A 27,526-nucleotide genomic window follows, 5' to 3' on the forward strand; every position below is an offset into this window, starting at 1 on the left:
AACTGGGTCTACTGCTAGTTAGTGAAACACCATCTTGATTTTTGCCAAGTTTCTCCACAATCCCCAGCAGTGCTATATTTTCAAAGCTATGGTGTCAGCAATGACAAATTGGCAAAATCCCCTATTAAAGCTCTGGTGATGGGGAGTGGCAAAGAAAACATACAAGACCATTTTCACAGAACCAGAGGCTCAAGGCTCCATTACACACAATCTAGTTGGTCAAGTTATGATCCAACACAATTGAACATAGGACAACCCTATCCTTTAGCACTGTATCTCAAAAAGCTCCAGGTACACTACACATAGCTCCATCAACAACATACAGAAAACAAAAAAAACCCCGAGAGTTAGGTTAGTAGATCAGCATGGATTACATTCCAATCAAATGAGTAATACTTTTAAAGAATAAGCCAGTGAGATTTCCCTGTTTGTATATTTATTATAGAAAAGGAGAAACACAACTGAAAAGAATTATTGAATTAAATTGATTCACAGAAAAGGTCATGAAAATATAGGCTATATATTAACTGGTGCTAAAACCTAGATTACAATATATTATTGCAATAGCAACTTATTATACCAAATCCAGATTTTTATGAAGCTAACAAATCCCAAACAAGCTGATTACGTCTGAGCTTCTCTAGGGCCACAATACTGACCACGTAATTATTTAGAAGATAAAGGAATGGATAAAAAATGAATGGGAAAGCAGATAGTGACTGGAATGTCTGGGATAAGGCTATAAGTAGCTCATTAAAAATCTAAACATGAGTATAGCATATTGCAAATTACTATACTTTGTAGTACGGTTCACTGTTCTAATTATTTATCAATATATTACTTGTTTAAGTCAGGATCAAAATTTCATCTCTTGAGAAACTAAAGGACCTACTGATCTTTAGTGACAAAAAATGTTATTTTGAATTTTGGAACAAATTTACTCACTTAAATAACAGATCAATATTAATCACTGAGTGTTTTAAATAATATCTAAGCTACTACATTTCTGTCAGGATTAAGCTAGTTATATGCTTTCAAAACATTTTTAACTGAAGAATTCTATCAACATTTCATCCGTGAAACCACTCTGGTTACTGATTAAGATCAGCATGAATATAAATTGTATTTATTATAAAAAAATATAATGAATTAAATAAATTTCTGAGCAAGTTATATTCTTGTCAATAAGATTCTAGATTTGCATACTTCTTTGTCTTGGAATTGGAGTTCATTCGTTCATACTTATACCTATTAATACCATGTAAACATTAGGAAAATTAGATTTATAGTAGGTTAAATGAACAGCAACAGGTAACATTTCAGCAATTGGCAAATTAGCTTTGTTAACACTAATGCATTTTTTTTCTAATTTCCTCCAAGGCTGCCTCTCGTTCCCTCAGCAATAGTTTAAGCCGTGTTATTTTCTCATCTTTTATTGTTTCTTCCAAGTCTGGGGGGTTGAAAGGAAAAACATCCTTTTTGAAAGAACCTTCACTGAGAGCAGTTTCATTTTCATTTTCATGGCAATTAGAAGTAGAATTCAAAACACTGTTCGCTTGGTTGTTGTGAATCCAAGGATTTGAGACTTTATGGGAACACTGAAGAAAACTAGTAGACTGCTCTTGTTCCGATAAGTCCCGCGTGCAAGAATTATTCAAGTTTTCCATTACGGAATAAGAGTTGTTACACTCAGCGTCCTGCATTGTTGTAACATCATTTTTTCTCTTCTTTGGATTTTCTAAAACTGGTATTGATTTTGTCCTCCTCTTTCTATTCATCTCTTTCCCTTGTTCCCCAATTATCTGTAAATAAAGAAAACAAAGAATAGCATATTATTGTGACAATATAAATTAAGCAAACCACTCTACAGCTATTCTGAATGAAACTCATTGTCTTTGGGGACAATGTCTCAAGGAACATGGGGCATTTTTTTCTCCCTTTGTCTTCCTAGGGTTGAAAACCCAATTTTTCTTTTCCTACTTTGAGGATGTTCTAACTTTAGGAAGTCCACTTTTGGAATGAGTCAAAAGGTGGTGTATTACAGAGTGGGCTAGAAAGCATACCAGGAAATTCTACTGAATTCAAAGCCCTCTGAAACATCTTTCCTTAAATCAATATGTAACTTCAAAAAGTTCACTGGTTTAGATTTACTTCCACTACTGCTTGTGCTGGGAGGAAGTCCTTGAAAGGATTCTATTAGGGACGGGAGGGATAAGCACATCATTCCCTAAAACTGTTTTTCTTTTAAGGCACCACCACATTGGCTTATAAAACTGTGATATATTAAATGTTCCACAAAACATTTATTACTTGTCATGAACGAAAAACAAGTAGTGGGACATTATTTCATGTTCAAAAGTTAATGTACTCAAATTGCTTCACTTAATACAATATATCCCCTCCTTTCTGAATGTTACAAAACACTAAAAATAACAAAAATATCAAAAGCTATAAAAATAGGGCATATACCTTGATGTTACTTTAATACTTCAACACTCCTCTTGAAAAACACATTTTTTTCTAATAAAATGAATGTATAAACATTTAATGACATCACAGTAATTCAGCCAATCATTGTTACAGGCTTTATTATTGCTAGTAGTTATTAATAAGGATGAATATCAAAGAATATTAATCATAAATGTAATATTCTACATACCGTTCCTTCTTTTTCAGATTCACTTTTCATAGGCATAGACATCAAATTATCAATGTCATTCATTTGTACACTTTTGGAAAATACAGATGCTTCTGTACTTTTAGATGGAACTGATGAAATTCTCCTAAGATAAACTCTCTCTTCTTTAACGAGACCAAATTTCTTTCTCAACTGAAGATGCTGTTTTTTCTGTTGTTCTTGGATATGCTTCATCCAAATTGGCGTTCCTGAAGTTATTTTAACCTAAAATAGTAAGCATTACTCATTACAATCATTTTATTCCTTAAAGTGATTTGCAAGAGAATTTGCAAATACTGAATATAAAATTGTATCTTATAAAATAGAGGCATCTATTTATTTAAAAAGATCACCTGACCATCTAAAATTGTGAGGCCTATTCAAAAATGGAAGGAAGTCATGCCAACATCCTTCAGCAAATTATTCCTCAAGGAAGAGGTTATTACAGAAAAATTTCCACCATACTTCCATTTCTACCAATCATATTGGCAGATATGAGCATGATCCCAAAGATATAAATATCCAATAATATAAATACAATTTGATATGAAGAATTACCTGTTGTTCTTCCTCTTTGACTGCACGATGTACCAAAGTTGGTGATGTAGGATCAGCAGCTGCTTTAGAAGAAAGATCTTTCTGTGCAGTATCGTATGTGTTTTCTTTTGTGGCATATTTCTGAGCAACATTTATCCCAACAGAAACACTCCCCCTTGAGGAGGATGCTTCATGTTGGCTGATGCTGCTTATTTGAAGACTGCAATGTGGTGAGGCAGAAGGTGTAGATTCTGCTTTAAAATCCTTATTTACTTCAGATTCTAGATACGGTATCGAATTGTCACTAAATTTAAGTTCTTTTACATTAGATGCAATCCTTTTATTTTTTGATAATACAATATTGATAACCTGATTGGTCATGGTATTATCTGTAACTGAATTAATTAATTCTGATGTTTGTTTTCTGACATTTGTGCTTTCTTGCTTGCTAGGCTTGAGTGTTGAAAAAATATTAGCTTCTTTTTTAGCCATTAAATGCGTCTTTCCATTGCACATTACTTGAGCATTGTCTTTTGTAGAAGGCATTTTTGCATGACTTTCGTAGAGGCTGTTAGGACAAACAGGCAAAATACTTGTAGAATTGCTTTTGGTATTTTTCTTATTGATCAATGTTTCTAAGAGCTTAGATGCCACCTTGTTAGATGATTTTACAGGGACAAGGTAAGATGTTGATGACCGTGGATTTTCATGAACAACCCATTTGATAGGATTTGTCTTATTTTTCATGCTACCAGAGGTTGATACTTCTATAGCAGAGTTATTGATAACCTTTTGTGGTGTTGCTGGTATTAAAGAAATGGATACTTCTTCCACTGGTTTTGAATATTTTGTTTCCAATGATTTGGAATCAGGCATTTTCACTGCATTTACTGGTGATACAAAGGCAACAGTTGGTACATTGATAACCTGACCGGTCCCTGAAGCATTTGAGGCTGGAACTGTAGCCAGGATTTTCTCCTGAATTACTGGTGGTAAAACAGAAACTGGAAGAGTTTTAACTTTGGCCTGAGCAGGTATTTGAAGGTGATGGCCAGAAGGTAACACTGGTGGTTTCATAGAAAGTGGAGTATTTTCTATTTTCACAATTGCTGTGCTCGTATCTGAACAAACTGGAGCAACAGATTTCTGTAAGGATGATCTATCAGCTGAATAACTACTCTGAATGCCAGAAACTGTTGATGTAATTGGATTTTGTTTTACAACAGTTACATTAACTTTTTCTTTTTGATTTAAAGGCTTCAGTAAAATTAAATGATTGGCTGCAACAGTCTTTAATTCAGAGATTTTAGCAGTAGATGTACTTTTAAATGAAGTCTTCACATAATCATGAACAGATAGTGAATCATTTCTTTTAACATCATGAGACATGATTGGAGACTGAACCAGAAGCTTCAAGTTATTTAAAGGTTTAGAAACTGGAAGCAATTTCAAAACTTTTTTTCCATCTAGCCCAGTCATTTGAACTGGTTGATATACGCAATCTGTAAAACTTAAAGAGAAAAATACATATGATCCATTGCTCTTATAACTGGTTTGCACACTGAACATATTTAAATACCTTAAACTATTAACTTTCAAATAAATATTTTGATTTTGTGAGTATAATCAATATTATTCTACTTTAATGGGGATTTCTCCTAAATTCCAAACGTTGAGTACCGTCAACAGCCTTTCAATGATTACTTACAGAAAAAAATCATTCCATGTACTGTGTTAGTTTTATAAAAATGTAACTTAATGTAACTTAAGCACTAAAAATGTAATTTAAACACTAATACTAAAGAAAAAATGAAAGCACAGTCACTGATGATTATGATATCACTTCTCCATTCCTCCAGCCAAAAGCTGTTAACAGAACAGCTTTTCTGGTTTTTAAATAGATCTTAAGATCTTATCATATTCTTTGAACAAATGAATTAAAATATTTTTTCAGCTAGAAGGGTGAAGAGAAACAGAACCCTACTTCTTCTACATAGTATAATAAAGGTGGGATCATTTGAATGCAGTGTATACGTGCAATGGAATCAATCGATTGAGCAATTAATCAGGTCAACAGAAAGTCTAGGGCTATTTCCCTCCAACGTAATAGAAATGATTTCAAATTTACAGTATTATTTCCATTGTCTTCCTTCGTTCCTTGAGATCTACAAACTGGGATCAGGCATAAATTGGAAGCATATAATGAAACCAATTTTGGACCTAACTATTTTACTATTTGATCAGAAATTCAGCTTTTTCTACAAAGTACCTGCTCCAAATCACCCCAATCTTTCTTCATTTTAACAATTCATTTATATATATCTTCCTGATGGCTGCTGTTCAACATTTGACATTAAAACTCTCTAGATCCACTTAGTAGGATCCCACCAGTACGCGCAGATCTGTTTTTAAAAGAAGCCACGTTACTTTTGCCACTCTTTGCCCACTAAGGATTCAGGAAGATTAAAAGGGCAGCCTTCCTCCAACCACTTGACCGTTCAATGAATATCTAAGACAGGGGTCGGCAACCTCGGCTCTTTTATGACTCGTGGACTTCAACTCCCAGAATTCCTGAGCCAGCATAGCTGGCTCAGGAATTCTGGGAGTTGAAGTCCACGAGTCATAAAAGAGCCAAGGTTGCCGACCCCTGATCTAAGAGGACAAATTCTAGAGACAGGGAGGGCCTGCGTATAGCACGAGAAGTCAGCTCTACGGGGCGCTGTGGAATTGAGCCACAATAGCCGGATAAAGACCCGGAGCTGCTTTCCTCCAATTTAAAGAGACAGCGGAGTGAGAGGAAAATGCCCATCAATACTCACTACGATGGGATGTCAACTGGAGGGTCCCCCTCCCCGTTTCCACTGGTAGCTGTTTCCAGCGCCATCTCGGACATCGTAATTGGGGAACTAAATCCCGGAAGAGTTACCCTGACCCGAGACGACGTCGATCACTCCTTTGCCAAGGGATAACTCTTAAATCCACTGTAACGACGTATTTCCGGATATGGGGAAATCGTAATAAAGCTACTCTCTTGTACAGTCATAACAGCCACTTCCTGTACCTCCACTTCCGTCAATCACTTCCTAATCTCTTTTCTTAATTGAGGGGCGCCATCTTGCTACCTTTATGGCAGTTCAGACAGAGGTAGCTTTTAGCTTCCGGGAGTTAACAAGAAGGTCATCCGGGTTGATCTTACTTCCTGTTTGGGTGGGGAAAGGGAAATTAGAACTTGTCTGGCTTTGATCGTAATGCTACTTTTAAAGTTTCTTTGCTTCCGTCTTTTGGCAGATTAAAGAAAATTATTGTCACCTTAAAAATAATATTTACGTATACGCTTCTATTAATAGATTTAATTCAACTGAAAAAACAAATCTTGACTTTGGGACAAATTACATATGTAGGAATTAAATATACATTCTAAAATTAAATACATCAATTTTAGCTTTGGCAGGCTATGTTCGTTAGAATTCACATTCTACATCTACGCACGCCCCTTAGGTATGAAAACCAGCTGGATGACTTTGAGCCACACTCTCTTAGCCCAGCCCATCTCACAGGGATGTGGTCGGGCAAATAGTAAGAGGAAGGCGTGTTAGAGGTTTGCTGCCTTGAGTTATTCATAAAAAGAGTAAAGATGGGATATTAATGAAGTAAATTTAGATTTAGAAAAAAAATCTAAATTTGGTAAATTTAGAACCCACGTTCCCCATTTGCTTTTGCCCTTTCTAAGTTAGTTTGCCTAGCCGACAGGTCCTGTTCTCTTGGAACCCATCTGGTTTTCTTGGAACCCATTTGCCTAGGCCAGGGATAGGCAACCTCGGCTCTTTTATGACTCATGGACTTCAAAGCTGACTCAGGAATTCTGGGAGTTGAAGTCCATGAGTCATAAAAGAGCCGAGGTTGCCTATCCCTGGCCTAAGGTTACTTTCATTATTATGTGGAAGCTCCTGTGGTTAAATTGTCACCTAGCTTGTTTTAAGACCTTAGACCAGGAGTCTTCAAACTTGGGCCTTTTATGATTTGTGGACTTCAACTCTCAGAATTCCTCAGCCAGCGTGTCTGGCTGAGGAATTCTGGGAGTTGAAGTCCACAAGTCATAAAAGGGCCAAGTTTGAAGACCCCCGCCTTAGACAGTTCCTCTTCTAACCTTTGCTTTTTTTGTTATTCGAAGCCACATTCATTCTCTCTCTCTCTCTCTCTCTCTCTCTCTCTCTCTCTCTCTCTCTCTCTCTCTCTGTATCTATATTCATCTCTCTCTCTCTCTCTCTCTATACTCTCAATATATTGAAGCAGTAGGCGTGAGCTTATATATATATATATATACTGCTCAAAAAAATAAAGGGAACAGAAAATAAGACATCCTACTATTAAATACAGTACATTGTGTTGTTTAAGTGTTCCCTTTATTTTTTTTGAGATATTTATTTATTTATGTATTTATGTATTTATGTATTTATTTATTTATTTATTTATTTATTTATTTATTTATTTATTATTGGGACTTATATGCCGCCCTATCTCCCGAAGGACTCAGGGCGGCTAACAACAATAACATACAATAAATACAGAAGTTAAGATAAAATTAAAATTAAAGGCCCCTGTACAATAAATTAAAATTAAAATAATTAAAAATTAGAGTTAAAAAATTAAAAACATAATTAAAATCCCTGTCAGTCCAGGTCAGCCAGGTGGAAAAGGAGTGTTTTGAGGCTGCGGTGAAAGGACTGGAGATCTGGGGCCATCCGAAGCTCAGGGGGGAAATAGTTCCATAGGGCTGGCGCTCCCACAGAGAAGGCCCTCCCCCTGGGGGTCGCCAGCCGACATTGTCTAGCCAACGGTACCCTGAGGAGGCCTTCTCTGTGTGAGCGTACTGGGCGATGGGAATTCGTTCCTGGCAGCAGATGGTCCTGCAAGTATCCCGGGCCTAAGCCATGTAGGGCTTTAAAGGTAAGTACCAGCACCTTAAATCTCACCCGGAGGGCAACCAGTAACCAATGCAGCTGACGCAGGAGGGGTGTAATATGGGAGTATCGGGGTGCTCCCATCACTACCCGTGCAGCCGCACTCTGCACCAGCTGAAGCCTCTGGGTGGTCTTCAAGGGCAGCCCCATGTAGAGAGCATTGCAGTAATCTATACGGGAGGTAACGAGTGCGTGGGTGACTGTACGTAGGGCATCTCGGTCCAGAAAGGGGCGCAACTGGCGTACCAGGCGAATCTGGGCAAATGCCCCCCCACCCACGACTCCAATATGATCTTCAAAACTGAGTCGTGAATCCAGGAGGACGCCTAGATTGCATGCTCTATCAACGGTAGGTAAGATCTCTCCTCCTATAACCAAAGATGGAACCTCTTGGACTAAACGAGATGCCGGTACGTAAAGCCACTCAGTCTTGGCCGGGTTGAGCCGGAGCCTGTTCTTTCCCATCCAAATCTGTACCGCTTCCAGGCAATGGGACATCACATCAAGGGCATCACTGGGTTGGTTCGGGGTGGAGATGAAAAGCTGGGTATCATCAGCATATTGATGATACCTCACCCCGAAGCCACGGATGATCTCTCCCAGCGGCTTTATATAGATGTTGAACAGGAGAGGCGAGAGTATATACACACACACACACACACACACACACACACACACACACAGTTGTGACTTGCTGCCAGTGGATGGCCCTAGTTTGGGCTGATACAGGCAAAAGATTTTCCCCATATTTGGGCTGACGAGGTGCTCAAAACACTCAAGATTTGAATGCAAGGGATAAAATCCTGTGTGTGTGTGTATACACACATACATACACCTGATATGCATATACACACAATTCCTATATTATAGTAGCAAAGGTAACAAAGTGCAGTGTTATGTCCAGTTTGTTCAGGAAAAGTCAGTTATGAATTCTGAAAATACATTCTTTGTATACTTACAATTATAGTAACATTTGAGAACCAAAGTATAGTCCTAATTAATGAACTTAATCTTTCTTAGGAAATATGATCCCATCTAGATCCTGTGAGATAGGTTAGGCCAGGGGTCAGCAACCTGAAACAGTGAAAGAGCCACTCGGAACCGGTTCCCTCACAAAAGGAAAAACTGGAAGCCGCAAAAAAATGTGTGCACATGCGCATACATGCGCGCATGCGCAGAACAGGGTTTGACTAAAGAGTGGAGCCAAGGCGAGATATGCACCTACCCTGCATATTTGAATTGATTGGTTGAACTTTTTTAGTCCCACTTTTTTTTTTTTGGACTGCACATGGCAGAGGACTGGGAGCCGCAGAAGATGCCTGAAAGAGCCGCATGCGGCTCTGGAGCCGCGGGTTGCAGACCTGTGGGTTAGGCTAAGAAAGTGATTGGTCCCAAATCACCCAGTGAGTTTTCATATCTGAGGGTTGTCTGAGTACATCTTAACCAATGTATCACAACGTATCTCTGTTTTTCAATTTTCAAGCATGTCCTCACTATTTGTTTCAATTATAAAGTCATTTCTTTGATAAGTATAGATGCTAAGATGTTAACAGTTATCTTTGTGCATAGACCACAGCTTGTTCTTTGGACTATCCAAAATTCTATATGGCCAAGTATTGGTGTTATTATTTTAAACCAAAATAGGTAGAACATATGTTTTCTTTGGAAATTGAGAAAGCTCTTGTAAATTGTAAATTTCTTGTAAATCTTGTAAATTTCTGAATTTGAGTTTTGCATATTGCAGCTTCCCTAAGTTTATACTCTGGATAAATTCAACCCCAAAATCATGTGTTAAATTGTGTTTCTTTTAAAACATTTCATGGTAAACATCAAAATCATGGTAAACTCTTTTTTAAAAATAAATGCTTGTAAACTCTCTATTATTAGACTTTAGTAAATATTAAAGGGATCATTGCAAGAGAAGAGCATTCAATTTTACTATAACTGGATATCCAGTGTTTTATATAAAAACCAGGATATAAATTCCTTACTGTTAATTTGAAAGTTTGCATGAAACTAAGTATTATATAAATTGGGGAAAATCCTAGTTAACACCATTAAGTGAAAGCATTAATTCTGGCATACTGTGGAACTGGGAGTTAAGGTTATGATCTAATTTCTTTATTTATCCTGTTCATAAAGGAAAACTTTTCCAAATTACAAATGTAAATGTGTCTCCAAGTTTGACACATAAATGAGAAGTGTGACATATTTTTTTCTGCATACTTTTCATGAAGTGAAAAAATTTCTTTGCTGTCTTCCACTTTCTGCAAAAAATAAGATTGTGAGCAACATTGGCTGAAATGAGGGAGTTGGGTGATAAGTTTTAAACAATGCATTTAGAGAAACACTAGCAATAACACGAAGCTGAAAATTGCAGGAAACAGAAGTGTGAGGCTTCCATTGGTTTGCAGAGTAAAAAAATCAAGTTAATATAATTAGTTTGTTGCAGAAAAGTTATGAAGCCAGCACAAAAGATTTACAACAACTGATATACATGTAATCCAAGCCCTATTTATAGTAAAAGCATACTTAAAATCTTTGTACTTTCCTCCTCTTTTAGGTAAGTGGTGCAGTTTCAATCTGTCTCTTTTCTTGGTAATAGATAAATCTTGCATTAGGTTATGGTGTTTTTGACTATGTGAGAATTATCCTAAAGAGTGAAAAATGCCCCTGAAACAAATAGAATGGAGTGGAAATAAAGATCTTTTCAGGAACATTATTTTTTTCATTTCTAATGTTCTGTTTTAAAAGATTGATGAATAATAGTAACTACATTGGAGTTAAAGAAGTAAAAAAAAATCAGTACCAATGCAATCCTAGGCTGCATTAATAGAGGGATAGAATCAAGATCACATGAAGTTCTAGTACCACTTTACAAAGCCTTAGTAAGACCATACTTGGAATACTGCATCCAGTTCTGGTCACCACAATACAAAAAGAAAAAGAGTGCAGAGAAGAGCAACAAAAATGATTACGGGGCTGGAGGCTAAAATGTATAAAGAATGGTTACAGGATTTGCGTAGGTCTAGTCCAGACTTGTCAAACACAAGGCCCGGGGGCCAGATCCAGCCCGTGAAGTGGTTTCATGTGGCCCACGAAGTCATCCTGGAAACAGTGAGGGAACGGTCCCCACTGCCTTGGCCCTGGCCCAGAGACCCTCCTCCTGCCAGAGACCCTCAGATCTGTCCCACTCCTGCCCAGGCCCCCATAGGCACTCTAAATGCGAACGATGTAGAGCTGGCCATGCCCACCCAGTAAGCCATACGCACTTTAGCCATGCCCACCCAGTAGGCCACGCCCACCCAGGCCACACCCACCCGGCCCCCTGAGGGCAATCGCAATGCTGATGCGGCCCTCAATGAAATTGAGTTTGACACCCCTGGTCTAGTCTAATGAAAAAAAGGACTGGGAGGACATGATAGCACTGTTCCAATATTTGAGGGGCTCCTACAAAGACAAGGGGGTGTTTGTCAAACTATTTTCCAAAGCACCAAAAGGCAAGACAAGAAACAATAGTTGGAAACTAACCAAGGAGAGAAGCAATCTAGACTTAAGGAGAAACTTCCTAGTGGTAAGAGCAATTAACCAATGGAATAGCTTACTTTCAGAGGTTGTGAGTGCTCCATTACTGAAGGCTTTCAAAAAGAGACTGGACAATCATGGGTCTCCTGCTCAAGCAAGGGGTTGGATTAGGAGACCTCTCAGGTCCCTTCCAGCTCTATTATTCTATGTTCTAGGTTTATTGATTGGCCTACCCATTAGAAAAAACAAACCACAAATATATGGATGCAGAAGCTATGGGGTTCTGATCTCCCTTTCAGCCAAAGCAGCATTGCAGTAGAGATGTTCAACCCAGCCACTGGAGGTGGCAGTCCTACAATAGTTTTGTCAGGCCAACTGAATCCAAGCAAATTGCCAAACTCAACTACAGCGTCTCAAGTCACCTCCTCCATCAACTTTAACTTGTCCTCATGGAACATTTCTCATCACTTTTACATTAGAGTATCCAACATTTTGAACTATTCTAGTGGCATACTGATGAAACAGAGGCAATGTCATTAGGACTTGTCCTTAGCCAATAGTGAAGCAGGGACTTTTTATGTCAGAGCAAGAAAATTATTTGGATGGACTCTTACTAATTAAGGGCCACCCAAGGTTGTCAGGATAAAAGGAAGGATATCAACATACAGGTTGGTTTCGTTTAGTGCTGATAACGAATATTAGAAAATAGTTACATTACTTCTTCCCCATGTAGTTTCCAGGAATCAATTGTGACTTGAAGGCAGTAAGCCTCGCTAATTTTGTTAAAGTTGATGAGATTTCAAAGCAAAACAAAAAAAACAAAACTGTGTAACAATATTATAGCTAGTTAAAAAGTGATCAAAATAAGCATAGTGATCAGTTATAACTCAATGAAAAAGTAACCCTAGAGTCTTGTGGCTCCATAAGCCTATAAGAGCATTTCTTCCTAGTGATTTACAAGTAGAGCGCCGATCCGTCATTTTGACATTCAACCATCGGTGTGCGAATATAACAGCAACTAAGACAGATATGTAAATTCGCGGACTGATGGTTTGCGTGAGGATAGTTGTACAGCATTAGGCAAGGATATATGATTTTATTCATTATGCCCGGTCTAGCCCCGGCCCGGAAACTTTGACCAAGTGACAAGCTCCTCTTAGAGAGCCACCTAGAGCTGCTCCGCCGATTTAAATTTCTGAGGCGGGAGCCATTCCTGTAATAGCCAATCGGCATAAAGTTAGATCTTGAAGGGCATTTTTTTCACCCGGTCATATTGCAGGCCGTTAGATAGCTTCACTCCTGCTGGTTGAAACTTCGTGGCGCGCTTTTCCGAAATTTCCCCTCAGTTTGGCTTCCGAACTCAGCGGGGCCTTTTGCGGGCTCCTTAGAGAGCACTCAGACTGTCTCCAATCTCCGGTTCTCGAACTCCTGCCGTCTCCCAGGCGCGAAGAACGAGCGAGGCCGACTCTTTCCCTACGTAGGAAGGAGGCAGCTTTGCTCTCCAGGATCTTAGTCCCGGTTCTCCGAACAGAGTCTCCAGTGCGCGGGTCCAGAGAGGGTTCGTGGCGGAGGGAGATTGAAAGGAAAGCAACCACATTTGTAGGGTGCGTATGTTAAAATCTTCACGTCATTATCAAATTGCTGCTCCCCCTTCGCTTGACGGCGTGGCTTCGTGAGCCCTTCGTCTGTGTGTGTGTGTGGGGAGGGGATGGTAATTTGCTTTCCCCCTCGCTCACTAAGCCCGGGCCACTCCTTGGGGAAACGGTTAAGGCAGGGGTCGGCAACCTCGGCTCTTTTATGACTCGTGGACTTCAACTCCCAGAATTCCTGAGCCAGCATAGCTGGCTCAGGAATTCTGGGATTTGAAGTCCACGAGTCATAAAAGAGCCGAGGTTGCCGACCCCTGGGTTAAGGCTTTCCTGGTCTTCAATTTCCTTGGGCGGACACATTGGGGAGGGAATAGGAAAAGGGAGCGTACCAGCCCCGACCTTGAATACTTGAGCAATCAAAGACCTTCCTTAATATGCTGTTGATAAGGATACAGATAGGATTACAGAGACTTTGGGCAGGAGGGAAGGTGCCACACTTCCACTTGTGAAACATCCACTTTTCTGTGTCCTGTCCAAGGCCAGTTAAGAGGGTTAACTTAGTATGGTTGCTGCTAATCAGTAGAAATTCTTTTGATTATTTATTCATTCATTCATTCATTCATTCATTTATATTTATTTATTTATTTATTTATTTATTTATTTATTTATTTATTTATTTATTTATTTATTTATTTATTTATTTATTTATTTATTTAGATTTATATACCGCCCTTTCCCGAAGGACTCAGGGCGGTTTACAGGGTATTTAAAAGAAAATCAATACAAAAGTTAAAACAAATTAAAAAAGATTAAATGAAACCCTGAGAAAAAAATAAAAACCCAGTTAAAATTAAAAATTAAAAAATTCTCAGCCTGGGCCAGAGAGCTCGAAGAATGAACGGAGGTCGGGGGGGGGGCAGTCCTAAGCTCCGCGGGCAGCTGGTTCCACAGGGCAGGCGCACCCACTGAGAAGGCCCTCCCCCTGGGTGTTGTCCGCCGGTAATCTCTTACCGGCGGTACCCTGAGAAGACCCTCCCTGTGGGAGCGCACTGGACGAAGGGAGCTTGATGCTGGCAGCAGGTGTTCCCTCAAATATCCCAGACCCAAGCCATTTAGGGCTTTATCCATGAATATAATTATTATGAAGTCTGGATCAGTATTTTTAGATAAAAAAAATATTCTAATTGTTCTGTACAACCTGTGTCATGCTTTAAATAATCTACTTATCCTATGATAGTAAGGATTATTGCAAGATTTGTGAAATTATAGTGGGGGTGGGAAGTTAGGTTAGTCCATAGTAGCTAAAAATCAAGAAGAGCCTGGTAATATTTTTCAAGACTAAGATATTTCATTGTAAGGTGTAAGCTTTTGTGAGATGCAACATCTGATTAAGTGAACATCGGGTCATGAAAGTTTATACCTTATACTAAAATTTATGATTTGAGGAGGATTTATGGGAACTGAAAAGAAAGGAACTAAATGATGTAGAGTTTTTTCTTATGTCATTGCAGTGCAATGCAAAGGGCTTCACGGCTGAAGAGAGAGCTACAATTACTGACCACAGAGCCACCACCAGGTATTACCTGCTGGCAGAATGGAAATCACATAAATGATCTTCGAGCCCGTATGTATATACTGCAAATATAAATATATATACACAAAATATTAGATTCTATTTATTTTTAGGTTGCAGTTGAGATCAACTTTTTAATGTATGTTCCTTACAAGCCTTATTTTTTACAGTTCTATCTTCACTGTGTGAATATACATTTCCCTTCATGCTTTTTAGACTCATACAGCATGGAATGCTAAAGGACCTTGGAGATAATCTGATCAAACATCCTGCCCAGTGCAGAATCCATTACAATGGGCCTCCCCAGTGGATGGATGACCATCTAATATCCAGCAAGAGAGACCATCTGTGTTAAAGCAGCTGGTTCCATTGTTAAATAGCTTTTACCATTAAGATTTTTTAATGTTCAGATGAGGTCTTCTGCGTAATTTAAACTTACTGTTTCATGTCATGTCTTTTGCAACAACTCTGGATAATTCTGTCCTACCTTCTAGTCCTTCAGATATTTGAAAAACAGCTGTTATGTTTCTCAGTCTTCTCCAGGTCAAAGACAACTAAAACCTGCCAATTTTCCCCATGAGTGCTTTCTTCTTGAATTCTTATCATCTTGGGGGCTGTCATCTGTACTCTGACCCATTGTACTTTGTCAGTGATCTGCCTAATATCCAGTGCCATAACTGGATGCAATATTCTAGATATGGAACCATAACTTCTCTTGATCTTACATTTATGTTGCTGTGGCCTATGAATGCTTTTGCTTTTTTGCAGTGCACCACATTGTTTGACTCAGGTTCAGTTTGTGATGCACCAAAACATTCAAATTCTTTTTTTCATGTAATGCTGCCCAGTATAATCTACGCTTTTGATTTTTTGATCTAAATATAGAAGTTTGCATTATTCCTACTGAAATTCATTTTGATAGTTTCTATCTGTTTCAGCTGTCAAAATCTTTTTGAACTGTAATCCTCTTCTATAAGATGTTTGCTATCTCTATCTTTTGGTCATCTGTGAACTTGAGAAGCATATATTACAACCCCTTACCCTGGTCACTTATATATGCTTGTTCCCTTTTTGGTACCACCTGAGGTAACTGAAATTCTCGGTGGGTATCCCTTGAACAAATGTACAAATTATAGCAAATTACTTTGTAAGAAAATAAGGCTTCGTATATCCTACATCAAACATTATAATTGTTAAGACATACAATCTCTATACTTTGTGTTATTACATTAAATATTGAGATCAAATCTCTGGTTTTCAGTATCCATATATGGAAGGCTTATTTATTTCAAATTAAACCTATTTTTTTTGAGAGTAGATTCCATTGAATATATTTCAACATCATAGGGTGGAAATGTAAGCATCTAGCAATCTCCAGAACCAAGTGGGAATAATGATTGGGCAAAACAATGTTTTGCTTGAAATGAAATAATTTGTACTTGGGTAGAATAATACATATTTGTAATTTAAGCACATCACAGAATTCTATTAGATGAGGGTAAAAAAGTTGACATTCTGTGTTCTGATGATTGAGTTGTTTTGAAAGATGATGATTATCAATTGACATTGACGGTATCAGTCATTGAGGAAATTTATAAATACGGCTAAATGAATTTCACAAATTGTATGATCTTGAATTATGTAATTATGTGTTTTCTTTTTTGCATAATTTAACCTTCTCTTTCCTTGAATAACTTTCAGGCCCTGCTTTACTGGAATGCTTGTTAGATCTTTGGATCTGACTATAAAAGGGTACTATAGAACATATGGCAAAAATACAGAGCCTGATTGCTTTTCAAAGCCGTTGCATTTTTTGTTTTGTGTGCTGCTATGTACTATGAAGCATCTTTTTGCAGCTGAATCTAAGGCACAACACAGTCTTAAAGCTTATGCTTACATATCTTTAAACTTTATATTCTCAGATTTCTCTATTTAGCAATAACTAATAATATAACAACAACAACAACTTTATTGATTAGCCCTTGGGCCATATCAAAGTACAAAGTTCCAGTAACAAACCGTCACCAAAACTAGCTAATAATATACTATAAACAGCGGTATATTTACAAACAGTTTATAAACAACTTAAAATGTATTTAAGAATAATCCCAATTTTAAAACAGAAAAGCCAGCAGCTGACAGAATTTACTTATTATTTCAGAAAGTAACTAAATTAAAACAGTGACACATGACTGTTTTCTGAGATTTCATTTTCCATAGGTTTCAATCCTTTTTAGATAAAAACATTTGTTCTTTTGAATCTGTTTATCCTGGATCTATTTATACTTAAGAAATTTGAGCCCATATGATTTTATCCTATTCTGGCTCCCCCTCCCCCTCACATTTATCCTCAGAATAAAGAAACCTACTTTGCTAATGTAATAGAAAGATGTGTGTGTTTGCAAAATATAGAAAAGAATTGATCACTTTATAATAGGAAATAGAAAAGTTGCTCACTTTTCAAGAAGTTAGTTGTAGCTTCGATTGTTCTTTTTTTCCTTAGCCAGAAACCTTGTACTTGCAATTGTGGAAATCCACTATTGAACGTATCCTAATTTAGTTTCCAACTTTGAATAATTGGTAATTATCAGACTCTGGTGCTCTTCTTTGTTCCTAGTCTGCTGAGTTTCTTGAATAGAATAGATGTTAAAGAGATTACTATTGTCACTTCTTAGATCTAACTGCTTTTACAGTAAGTGCAACAGTTATTTAAAGAGCTCAGTGTTGATACAATTTATATCTTTTCTTTTAGAAATACTAGGATGTGCAAATACCCCATATGAAAAAGGAGTTTTTGCCTTGGAAGTAATTGTTCCTGAAAGGTAAATGGTGAATCTGTGTTTTTGAAATTTAAAACAAATGTCCATATAAAATGGGCATATTAACTACGAATCCTCAAAAGATTGAAATAGGAACCAGAAAGTTGTCAATGAACTGTTCTGTAATAAATTCAGTAACAAGTTATTGGGATTTATAAGTTGAAAAATGACTTGGGAATAAAGAATCGATTGTAACCATTTTAAAAAGTCTTCCTTTTCTAATAATGAGAACTATTTCTGAAACAGGTATCCATTTGAACCTCCAAAAATGCGTTTTGTTACTCCCATTTACCATCCCAACATTGACTCAGCTGGAAGAATTTGCCTGGATGTTCTTAGATTACCACCCAAGGTAAAGCACTGCATCACTTCTATTATAAGTTGCAGAACTATTATTCTTAAGAGAATGGCCAAGAAACATTAATTTAAAAATCTCATTCTCCAGAGATGGAAAGACAAGTCCATAATTGAGGGACAAGTTCATATTATTATCTCTCAAAGTCCAGAGAAGTCAAACATTCTCTGAAACTGATAATCAAAGTTTGGATCAGTTATTCCTGCTGGTTTTACTGGGAGGAAATTTATAACACTGGAATAATGAATAGCAGAGATTGCACTCTTCCTTCTCAACTTGTGACAACAGGACTTGAATTTTATCTGTAGTTCCATTATTTGTAATGGGCAGAAGAAATAACCTTGAACAGGAGGAAGAGCCTCAACCAAGACAATGGTCAGATAAAATCTGGTCGGGACAGAAATGTGATTTGAGAAAGTGTCTCAGTCATGATTCTCCCTAGTTTTTATTTTATTTATGTATAAAATTTATTTGCTGCCCATCACATTTCCAATGACTAGGTGATTTAGTTCTCATGAAGATAAAGGAAAGGAAATCACATTCAAACTTGAGATTCTGCTATTATAATCTAATAAAACTAGCATTAGCTTGTATTTCTCTGGTTTCCTAACCTAGACTAATTGGGAGGGCTGATGCTGTATCATTTTAGATAAAATTATGCTATCATGGAGATCTATGACAGCTGCTATGGTTACTGATATAAATGGCTTTATCTGTGCAGGATGTAGTCCCTGGCATGCATATTGCTACATATTGCTGGGTTTGCCCTGCTGAAATAATTTTGTTGTAAAAATTATGAGCCTTTTAAAATGCTATTTTATGTGTGTAGGGATATTTTTGCAATTTATTTATTTCACCATGAATTGTTATTATTCATGGATATAGCATCCATAAAGCTATGAACTACAGCCAGACTGTAAACTTAAAAACTTAAAATTTTAAATTTTTTTAAAAAGTACATCGACGTAAGCAGAACTTGCTTACTTCCATCCACCAGTAGTATATTAAACTCAATGTATATTAAGGATATTCAGTGATTTCTAGGAGACCTTGAATTTTTTGGGGGGAAAAACTAGACTACATCAATTTAACTGAGTACCTTAGGATTGCCCTGGAAAAAGTATATGCCTAATTGGTTAGAACAGGGGTGTCAAACTCAATTTCACTGAGGGCCGCATCAGCATTGCAGTTGCCCTCAGGGGGCCAGGTGGGTATGGCCAGGGTGGGCGTGGCCTACTGGGTGGGCGTGGCTAGAGTGCGTATGGCCTACTGGGTGGGCATGGCCAGCTCTACATTGTTCGCATCAAGGGCAGGAGTGGGACAGATCTGAGGGTCTCTGGCAGAAGGAGGGTCTCTGGGCCAGGGCCAAGGCAGAGGGGGCCATTCCCTCACTGTTTCCAGGATGGCTTCGCAGGCCACATGAAACCACTTCGCGGGCCGCATCCGGCCCCCGGGCCTTGTGTTTGACATGTCTGGGTTAGAAGGTAAAGAAGTGCATGTCTATTAAGAGGTGAAATTACTGTGCAACCTTTTTACTCTGGACTACACTTCTATAACTTGGGAGGCAATGAGAACACTTAGTCTGCAATAATATCTGAAAAATCTTGGAGAGTAACTTACTTTCTTCAATATATTTTTTCTTCTATTCTTGCATGTAAGGGTGCTTGGAGGCCATCCTTGAACATTGCTACTTTGCTAACTTCCATCCAGATCCTCATGAATGAACCTAATCCTGATGACCCTCTCATGGCTGATATAGTAGGTTTCATTCTTTTATTTGATTGTAAAATATTGGACTTTAGGAAATTTAAATTGCCTGGTTTACAAGGAAATACTTTGCAATTTTTTCATATTTAATTGCACAATATTCTTCAGATAGGAAATCAGTGAATATAACTTATGGTGTGTTAAAAATGCTAATAGAATTTTCCAATATTCATGCTACAAAATTCACATATATGTTACATGCAATATATAAACCATTAAGGCCTCTTTCAAAGTTTAGCCTGTATGTTCCTGTAAGGTGAAGTCTTCCATGCTGTCAGATGAATCTGCCATTAAACATTACTATATGTGATGATGAAAGGCCATAATTATCCTTCTCTTGATCTTTTTTATTATGTCTAGTCTTCAGAGTATAAATACAACAAGCAAGCATTTCTCAAAAATGCCAGACAATGGACAGAAAAATATGCAAGCCAGACAACAATGGTAAGAAATACATTACTTCTGTTACAAAAGAATGGGGTGTTGGTTAATTTTCACATGTGCAGTCTTGCTGTGAGTGAAATCTCCATTGTATAATTGCCTATCTTCCTGTAATTGAGTTTGTGTAGTGTCATGAATGTGCCATGGTGTACAAGTCCCTGGATTATATCTTTGCCAGGAAAAAAAAGTATTTTCTGGGATGGCAGTATAAGAAGACATTGGGTTCCTGGCCAGGTTAGCATAACTCAAACGTCAAGGAAAAATACAGAGTTTTTTCAACTGACAGCTTATTGTATTGGTGCCTAATTTTGTAAAACATGCCTTGGGTTAAAAGGGTTTGGAATGTATCCTATTACAACCATATTTTATTTGGAATTCTATTAGGTATGCAACTCGGTAACATACATTCTTAATATATGAGGAAAATACAGGTAATCCTTATGGCTATTGGTTCAGCAACTTCAAAAATACAGTTTATAAATGTCACTTACTTTAAAGCTGCTTCTTGTCTCATAACAGTTCTGTGAAATTCTTTATTTAGGGAGTATAGTTAACCAGTTATCTTAGAACAGTTTGATCCAGTTGGACCTGAGGAAGTGGACAGGGTCCTCGGGGCTGTTAGGACAACTACTTGTTTATTAGATCCTTGCCTTTCCTGATTAGTAAATAAGTTAGTCCAGGATAGTGACATGCAGGTGGATCCAGGCAGTAATTTATACATTGCTGCCGGAGGGGGATATTTCTGGGACCATTTAAGGAAGCCTTAGTTAGTCCACTCCTTAAGAAACCTTTACTAGATCCCACCTGCCTGAACAATTTCCAGTTTGCCACCTCCCCTTTTTTTTAGGGAATGTGATGGAAAAAGTGGTTGCACTGCAGCTTCAGAGGGTCCTAGATGAAACGGATTATCTGGACTCCTTTCAGTCAAGTTCAGGCCTGGTTATGGGACAGAGATAGTATTGGTTGTACTTGTAGATCAGACATGTCAAACACAAGGCTCGGGGGCCGGATCTGGCCCGCGAAATGGTTTCATGTGGCCCGCGAAGCCATCCTGGAAACAGTGAGGGAATGGCCCCCACTGCCTTGGCCCTGGCCCAGAGACCCTCTTTCTGTCAGAGACCCTCAGATCTGTCCCACTCCTGCCCAGGCCCCCATAGGCACCCTTGATGTGAACAATGTAGAGCTGGCCATGCCCACCCAATAGGCCATACACACTTTAGCCACGCCCACCCAGTAGGCCACGCCCACCCTGGCCATACCCACCCGGCCCCTTGAGGGCAACTGCAATGCTGATGCGGCCCTCAATGAAATTGAGTTTGACATCCCTGTTGTAGAAGATCTCTGGAAGGAGCAGGATGAGGATAGTGCATCAGTGATAGTGGTTTTCAGTACCAACAACCATGTTATACTTTTGGGCTGGCTGTGGGAGTTGAGATTTGGTGACACACTCTTGCACTGGTTCAGCTACTTTATTCAAGACCGGCCCCAGTCTGTTGATAGGGAGAGAGCAGTCCAGCTCATGGCCGCTTCTTTATGGTGTATTGCTGGGCTTGGTGCTCTCTCTGCTTCTTTTTAAATCTACATTTAACCATTGGGTGAGATCATCCAACACACCATGGGATGCGGTACCATCAATATGCTGATGATACCCACTGTACATGTTTATTCCTGGTGATCCAGACGATGCTGTAGCTGTTTTCTTATGGTGCCTGGAAACTGTCGGGGGATAGCTTGGATGAGGGACAACAGGTTTCAGCTGAACCCTGATAAGACACAATGGCTATGGGTTCATAGACATAGCTATGGTAGCTGGGGGTTTATCATCCTTAGTTCTGGATGGGGTTGCACTATCCCAGACAGACTCATTGCGCAATCTGAGGGTTCTCCTAGACTCGTGACTTCTGCTGAAAGAACAGATGGCAGTTGTGGTTATAAGAGCTTTTGTGCAACTTCCTGTTGTGTACCATTTGTATCCTTTCCTGGATCATGAGGCCCTGTACACAGTCACTCATGCCCTGGTCATCTCCCAATTGGATTACTGTAATATGCTCTACATGGGATTACCCTTGAAGAGTATTTGGAAGCTAAACTGGTACAGATCTCAGCAGCATTGACAATTCTGGAGGCTCCCTTGGGTGGCACATGTTTTACATGAGCGTCTTGGTTGTCAGTTTGCTTCCAGGTCAAATTCAAGGTGTTAGTCATCATCTTTAAAACCCTTTTTGGCATGGGCCCAGGATATCTGAGGAACTGATGGGATTAACCATCCCACTCATTTTAGCGGAAAGGGCTGATTTTGCATTGCCTCTGCCAAAGAATTTCAGATGGCAGGGTCCAGGAGAAGAGCCTCTTGAATATTTTCCCTTTAGAGGTGAGATCTGCCCGTTCACTACTGGCCTCCCAGAAGACCCTAAAAACCTGGCTGTGCTCCTTGGGCTGGGGTCCCAACAGAGGCCTGCTACATTGGGGGTGACTGACAGGGTTGAGAAGATTCTCATCCCGAGGCTGCCATCATCTTGGTTTAACTTTTAAACTTTTTAATTTAATTAGATGGGTGGATGGCTGAATAACTGAGATCTTTGTCTTCTCTGCTGTTTTCACTGGTGTAATCACCCCATTCCAGCAGCTTCCTGATGTAGGTGTCTGTTTTTTGCAGCTGGAATGACCGTCATGTCTTGGCATACAATCCTGATATTTTTCACTTAACTTTTGCAAGAACTTTCCTCACATTATGTTAGGCATCATAGTAGGATTTGGATAGCAGGAAACCTGAATCATAGTTTAGAGAAGACCGGAGCTGAATTACCATTGTTATTAAAACTTTTAACTGTATAGTACCGATAATGGACACAAACTGAGAACAACTGTAGCAAAAATGTTTTCTCTGTTCCAATAAACGGGTATGCAGCCCCTCAGCTACATGTTGGTTCTGCAGATCTAGATTCCAGGTTAATGAGCAAAAGGAACCAGTTTTAGTAGTTTCACTTTTCTTCTAGGGAATTAGCAGCAACCTGCTACATTGTGACATTTTTTGCTTTCCCCAACAAAGGAAGAATTTAGGAGAGAGAGAGCTGGAGAGTTGATAGATTAGGCTTCCTAGTCTTCTTCCAGTAGTCATAGTGGGAGAAACATCGAAAGTGTGTGTGTTTGAGAAAGAAGTGAATTAAAGTACATGAACCTGAGAGTAAGACAACAGTGTAGAAATAATACACTGGTACACACATATGAATATCTAAGTATGTATATGCATATTCTGATACGGTAGCCAATGTGCAGAATGACCATTCTGCAAAGAGCATAAGGTAGCTTTTAGTAAATAATAATATGTTTTATTTGTGTACAAACTTATACAATGTTGCTAGGGATAAAAAAAGTATTGTAGTTACACAATTAAAGCACCAGGAGGCACCTGGTCCTTAAATAACTACTGCAAAAAAATTGTGCTTTTTTTCTTCTAAAGAAAATGCAGAGATTAAAATAATTATTTTTGTATTAAACTGATATAAATAAAATACTTGGTTTGTAATTTGTAGAAGGAATTTTCTGCTTGTATTTCTTTTGAAGTGATATGTCTTTCCAGAATTTGCTCCTTGACTGGCCTTCGTGAGAATTGGAGTCATTGTAATAACAATGTGCAGAAAATGTATAAAAACTATTATGACAGGTTAAAACATGGATTTCATATTGCAGGAGTGTTAGAAAATAATGCATTCATTCCAAACAGAAATAAAGTTCTGTGAAGTTTCTCCTGGTGTTTATGCTACTAAAATTGATAAACTGTAAAATAGGGTGCCTAAAGAATCTAGTGAGTTGCAAGAATATAGTCTGAGCAGAAAATTAATTCTGAAGTTCTAAGCTGGGAAGCTTACATTTTTGCAAGGTATGAATAAAGGTATTCATTCTTTGAGCAACTGGGAATAGAGAATGAAAGTCTTTCCCCATCTCATTGTTTTTCTTTGATACTCTTTCAGCCTTTAGAAATCACCAATGAAGAGAATTACAAAAGCCAGGCTGATCTCCCAAAAGATTCCAGTATTTCCCAGAAGAGGAAAGGAAGCAATATCAATGGATTGTCCAAAAAATGTCGCTTAGAAACATAATGATTTCCTGTTATAGTATTTCAGTGGCTGTCACTGTTTGTTCTTAGAGTAATTTTCCATCCTTTAAATAGTCTTGATGCAATTGATGTACTGTTTACTCATTATGTAATGGTAGCCTTACCTTATCAGTGATATGATGTTCAGTGTGGTATATGTCTGTTTTTAAAAAAATCTTCTTACATTATTTCTGTAACATACTTTAATCTTTCCATGAAAAGTATGTTCCACTGCACTTTACGTATATTTAGAATGAAAGCAAGAATATATAATAATTTGAATTTGTTATGACTGATGTTATGAATGGATTGTAAACAGTTTCTTTTGATAGTTAAAAGGCTGTGCAGTTTCTTCATCTTCACTTGCTACAGTATGAATAAATATAAAAATGTATATATTTTGCTGTTCTTTAGCTGCTTTATAAGTCATACTTTATTTTTGGTAAGTGCATATTCATCTGAACATTTCAAAGTTTAAAGGTGAATCCATATACACTATTTAATCTATAATTTAAGCATTTTTTCATTAGTAGGAAAAATAGTTGTGGAATAATTGATTAGAAAGAGAGAGAAACTGTCAGAACCATATGAATACTTGAAATTTACCTCATTTTGACATGGGGATTTTTTCCACCCGACTTAGCTTTCTTTTTAGCATATTAGTATATTTCTTTTTAGCATATTTAGTATATTAATTGTATTATGTGATATGAAATTACACTGCAGAAAACTTGCAGGCTACATTAGAGAAATTCCTATCATTTTTCATTTTATATAGTTTGGGAATCTAAATGTTTAATTTGCAGCTATGGGCCAATTTTAGAATTGCCAGATGTTTAGATATAGATAGGATACTAGAAGAATTTCTTCTTAAATTTCTTGGCAGCTAGTTGATCTTAAGGGAAGTTTCTTATTATTATATGCTTCTTCTAAATTTAGGGCTTGGATTATATATATATATGAATAAGATCCATAGATCTACATACACATTCAATTTGTAGCTGTGTACACAATCCTATTAGAAATATTTCTGCAAGATTCCATGCTATTGAATTTGCTCTCCAGATTTTCTTTTCTTTTAATAGGATGATATGGCTGGTAAGCATGTTCAGTTTTCACTAGCTTCTTTATATAAGTGGTAGTAGGAATTGCCTACAGGCCTATTATTCTACAGTGGACCTGCTTCAACCAAAATTCTGGTTCCAAATGACATATGTTAGAAGAAAATAAATGTTCAGAGAATTCTTTAGAAAACATACTGCACATTTTCTGCAAAATGTATAGTAAATTATACAGTCATACATTTACCAAACTGTAAGCTCTGGATTTTGTGGTATATATAATCTCTATCTTCTTAAAATTCAAAATTCAGTGACTTCTTAATTTTATTTTCATTTATAACAGGCCTGTCTTAAGTTCTGAATTACTATTTGAAAGTAATAAAGTTAATTTTATAGAATTTTCAGAATTGAAAAACTTGAATTTTAAGTCATTAACACACCTTCAATAGCTGTTCACATCCCATTTCTAATAAACTGCAGCTTTCCATGCTTGACCTTGTTTGCTTTGTTTTCTCAGGTACACAGGCATAACAGCTTCTTGGGTTTTTAAAAGACAGATTCAACTGATCCATTTTGATTTCAATTGTTTAGGCAAATGAAAGGTGTGTATTTGTGTGCACATGGAGAAGCAGTTTAAACTGCCTAAGGCAGATTTACAGCTAGCTGTGAATGAGGATGGTATGTCCATAATGTTTTCTATTCCAACAGGTGGAATTTTTAAAAAAGGTTTTTAAAATATTTTTGTTCTCGATAGTTTAAATTATTAAAATCATGTTGATTTAATAACTCAACCTTGAGTTACATCAATAGCCACACCTCAATCTTTCAAAACATTCAAGAAATTTGCTCTTTATTCATAACCATGCAACCATAAATTTCCAGATGTAATTTTGCAGAGGCTGTATATTTTATAACTTTGGGCCTGATATAAATAATCAGATTTGTAAATGAACATCTTATACCATACAGGGAGATAATTCAACACAGTGTGACCTGGTGTGCCTTTTTTGCATGCTAATTTGATGTAAATTTTCAATAATTGATTGATTTCTATGTAACTGTGTATATGATGGTGCTGTAAATCAGTGGTTGTCAACCTTTTTGGCACCTGGGACCGGTTTTGTCGAGGACAGTTTTTCCACTGACCAGGAAAGGAAAGGGGGCAGGAGAAGCATGCAACCTAAATCTCTCACATGCACATTTGACTGTAGGGTTTGCACTCCTATGAGAATCTAATGCAGACATGTCAAACACAAGGCCCGGGGGCCGGATCCGGCCCGCGAAGTGGTTTCATGTGGCCCACGAAGCCATCCTGGAAACAGTGAGGGAACGGCCCTCACTGCCTTGGCCCTGGCCCAGAGACCCTCCTCCTGCCAGAGACCCTCAGATCTGTTCCACTCCTGCCCAGGCCCCTATAGGCACCCTTGATGCGAACGATGTAGAGCTGGCCACGCCCACCCAGTAGGCCACACGCACTCTAGCCACACCCACCCAGTAGGCCACACCCACCTGGCCCCCTGAGGGCAACCGCAATGCTGATGCGGCCCTCAATGAAATTGAGTTTGACACCCCTGTAATGCCTGATGAGTTGAGAGTGATACTAGTGGCTGCAAATACATACAATTGCTTGCTTGCCTGCCTGTTGCTCATCTCCAGCTGTGTGGCTTGGTTCCTAACAGGCCATGGACTGGTACCGGTCTGTGGCCCAGGGGTTGGAGATCGTTGCTGTAAACTGTCCAAATTAATTTTTTTAATCTCACCTTTATTATTTTTATAAATAACGAGATGGCAGACTTACTTAATACTCCTTCCATAAAACAGTAACATCTGCATATCCCAATTCCTTGTGAAGAATTCAGTAGATTGACAAAAATTCGTTCTAAACAACTGGACGACTGACCAATCAATTTATATATTCAGGCCACTACCATGAACATGGTTGTAGAGCTTGTGGAATCTGTGTTTGAAGTGCCATAGAAAGTCTATTTGGCCCTTAGGAAAGCCTTCAAAAGAGTCCTATATTTGTCTTAAAACAATGTTAAAATAAAGATAGATGATATCACTGCTAGATGGATTCACAGTTGCCTGGCTGACCACGTTCAAGGAGTGAATATTAATGGACCCA

The 27,526-nt window shown here is 38.1% G+C and overlaps 2 protein-coding genes across 3 annotated transcripts; one reads left to right on the forward strand and one right to left on the reverse strand.

Annotated features, from left to right (window-relative positions):
• Positions 1 to 417: 417 nt before the first annotated feature.
• LRIF1 (ligand dependent nuclear receptor interacting factor 1) lies at positions 418 to 6,351 on the reverse strand. 2 transcript variants are annotated; one of them, XM_081324925.1, is made up of 4 exons: positions 6,034 to 6,351; positions 3,236 to 4,724; positions 2,660 to 2,902; positions 418 to 1,802 (listed from the first exon to the last, which is right to left on the reverse strand). In XM_081324925.1, the coding sequence occupies exons 1-4, from the start codon at positions 6,105 to 6,107 to the stop codon at positions 1,350 to 1,352; spliced, it is 2,259 nt and encodes a 752-aa protein (XP_081181051.1). In that variant the 5' UTR covers positions 6,108 to 6,351; the 3' UTR covers positions 418 to 1,349. The 2 variants fall into 2 exon arrangements, with proteins under 2 accessions (XP_081181051.1, XP_081181052.1); XM_081324926.1 differs by having other exon boundaries at positions 6,276 to 6,342.
• An 8,453-nt stretch (positions 6,352 to 14,804) lies between these two features.
• Positions 14,805 to 24,559, forward strand: UBE2T (ubiquitin conjugating enzyme E2 T; the record flags this gene model as incomplete). Its single annotated transcript, XM_081325318.1, has 6 exons — positions 14,805 to 14,913; positions 17,615 to 17,684; positions 17,928 to 18,033; positions 19,696 to 19,794; positions 20,164 to 20,247; positions 24,216 to 24,559. 6 exons carry the CDS (start codon positions 14,805 to 14,807, stop codon positions 24,342 to 24,344), a joined length of 597 nt encoding a protein of 198 aa, XP_081181444.1. The 3' UTR covers positions 24,345 to 24,559.
• Between the last annotated feature and the right edge of the window lie 2,967 nt (positions 24,560 to 27,526).

Source organism: Vipera berus (genome assembly GCF_964194415.1).
Source record: "Vipera berus genome assembly, chromosome: 3".
In the NCBI taxonomy this organism is placed as follows: Eukaryota; Metazoa; Chordata; class Lepidosauria; order Squamata; family Viperidae; genus Vipera; species Vipera berus.

What these genes read in the sequence shown, in the direction of transcription:
- LRIF1 (XM_081324925.1), bottom strand. Translation starts at nt 6,107, where the DNA reads ATGTCCGAGATGGCGCTGGAAACAGCTACCAGTGGAAACGGGGAGGGG. An exon ending in CCAGTTGACATCCCATCGTA is followed by an intron (nt 4,725 to 6,033) that starts GTGAGTATTGAT and finishes TTTCTCTTTAAG; the next exon opens with TTTTACAGATTGCGTATATC. An exon ending in TCAAAGAGGAAGAACAACAG is followed by an intron (nt 2,903 to 3,235) that starts GTAATTCTTCAT and finishes TTACTATTTTAG; the next exon opens with GTTAAAATAACTTCAGGAAC.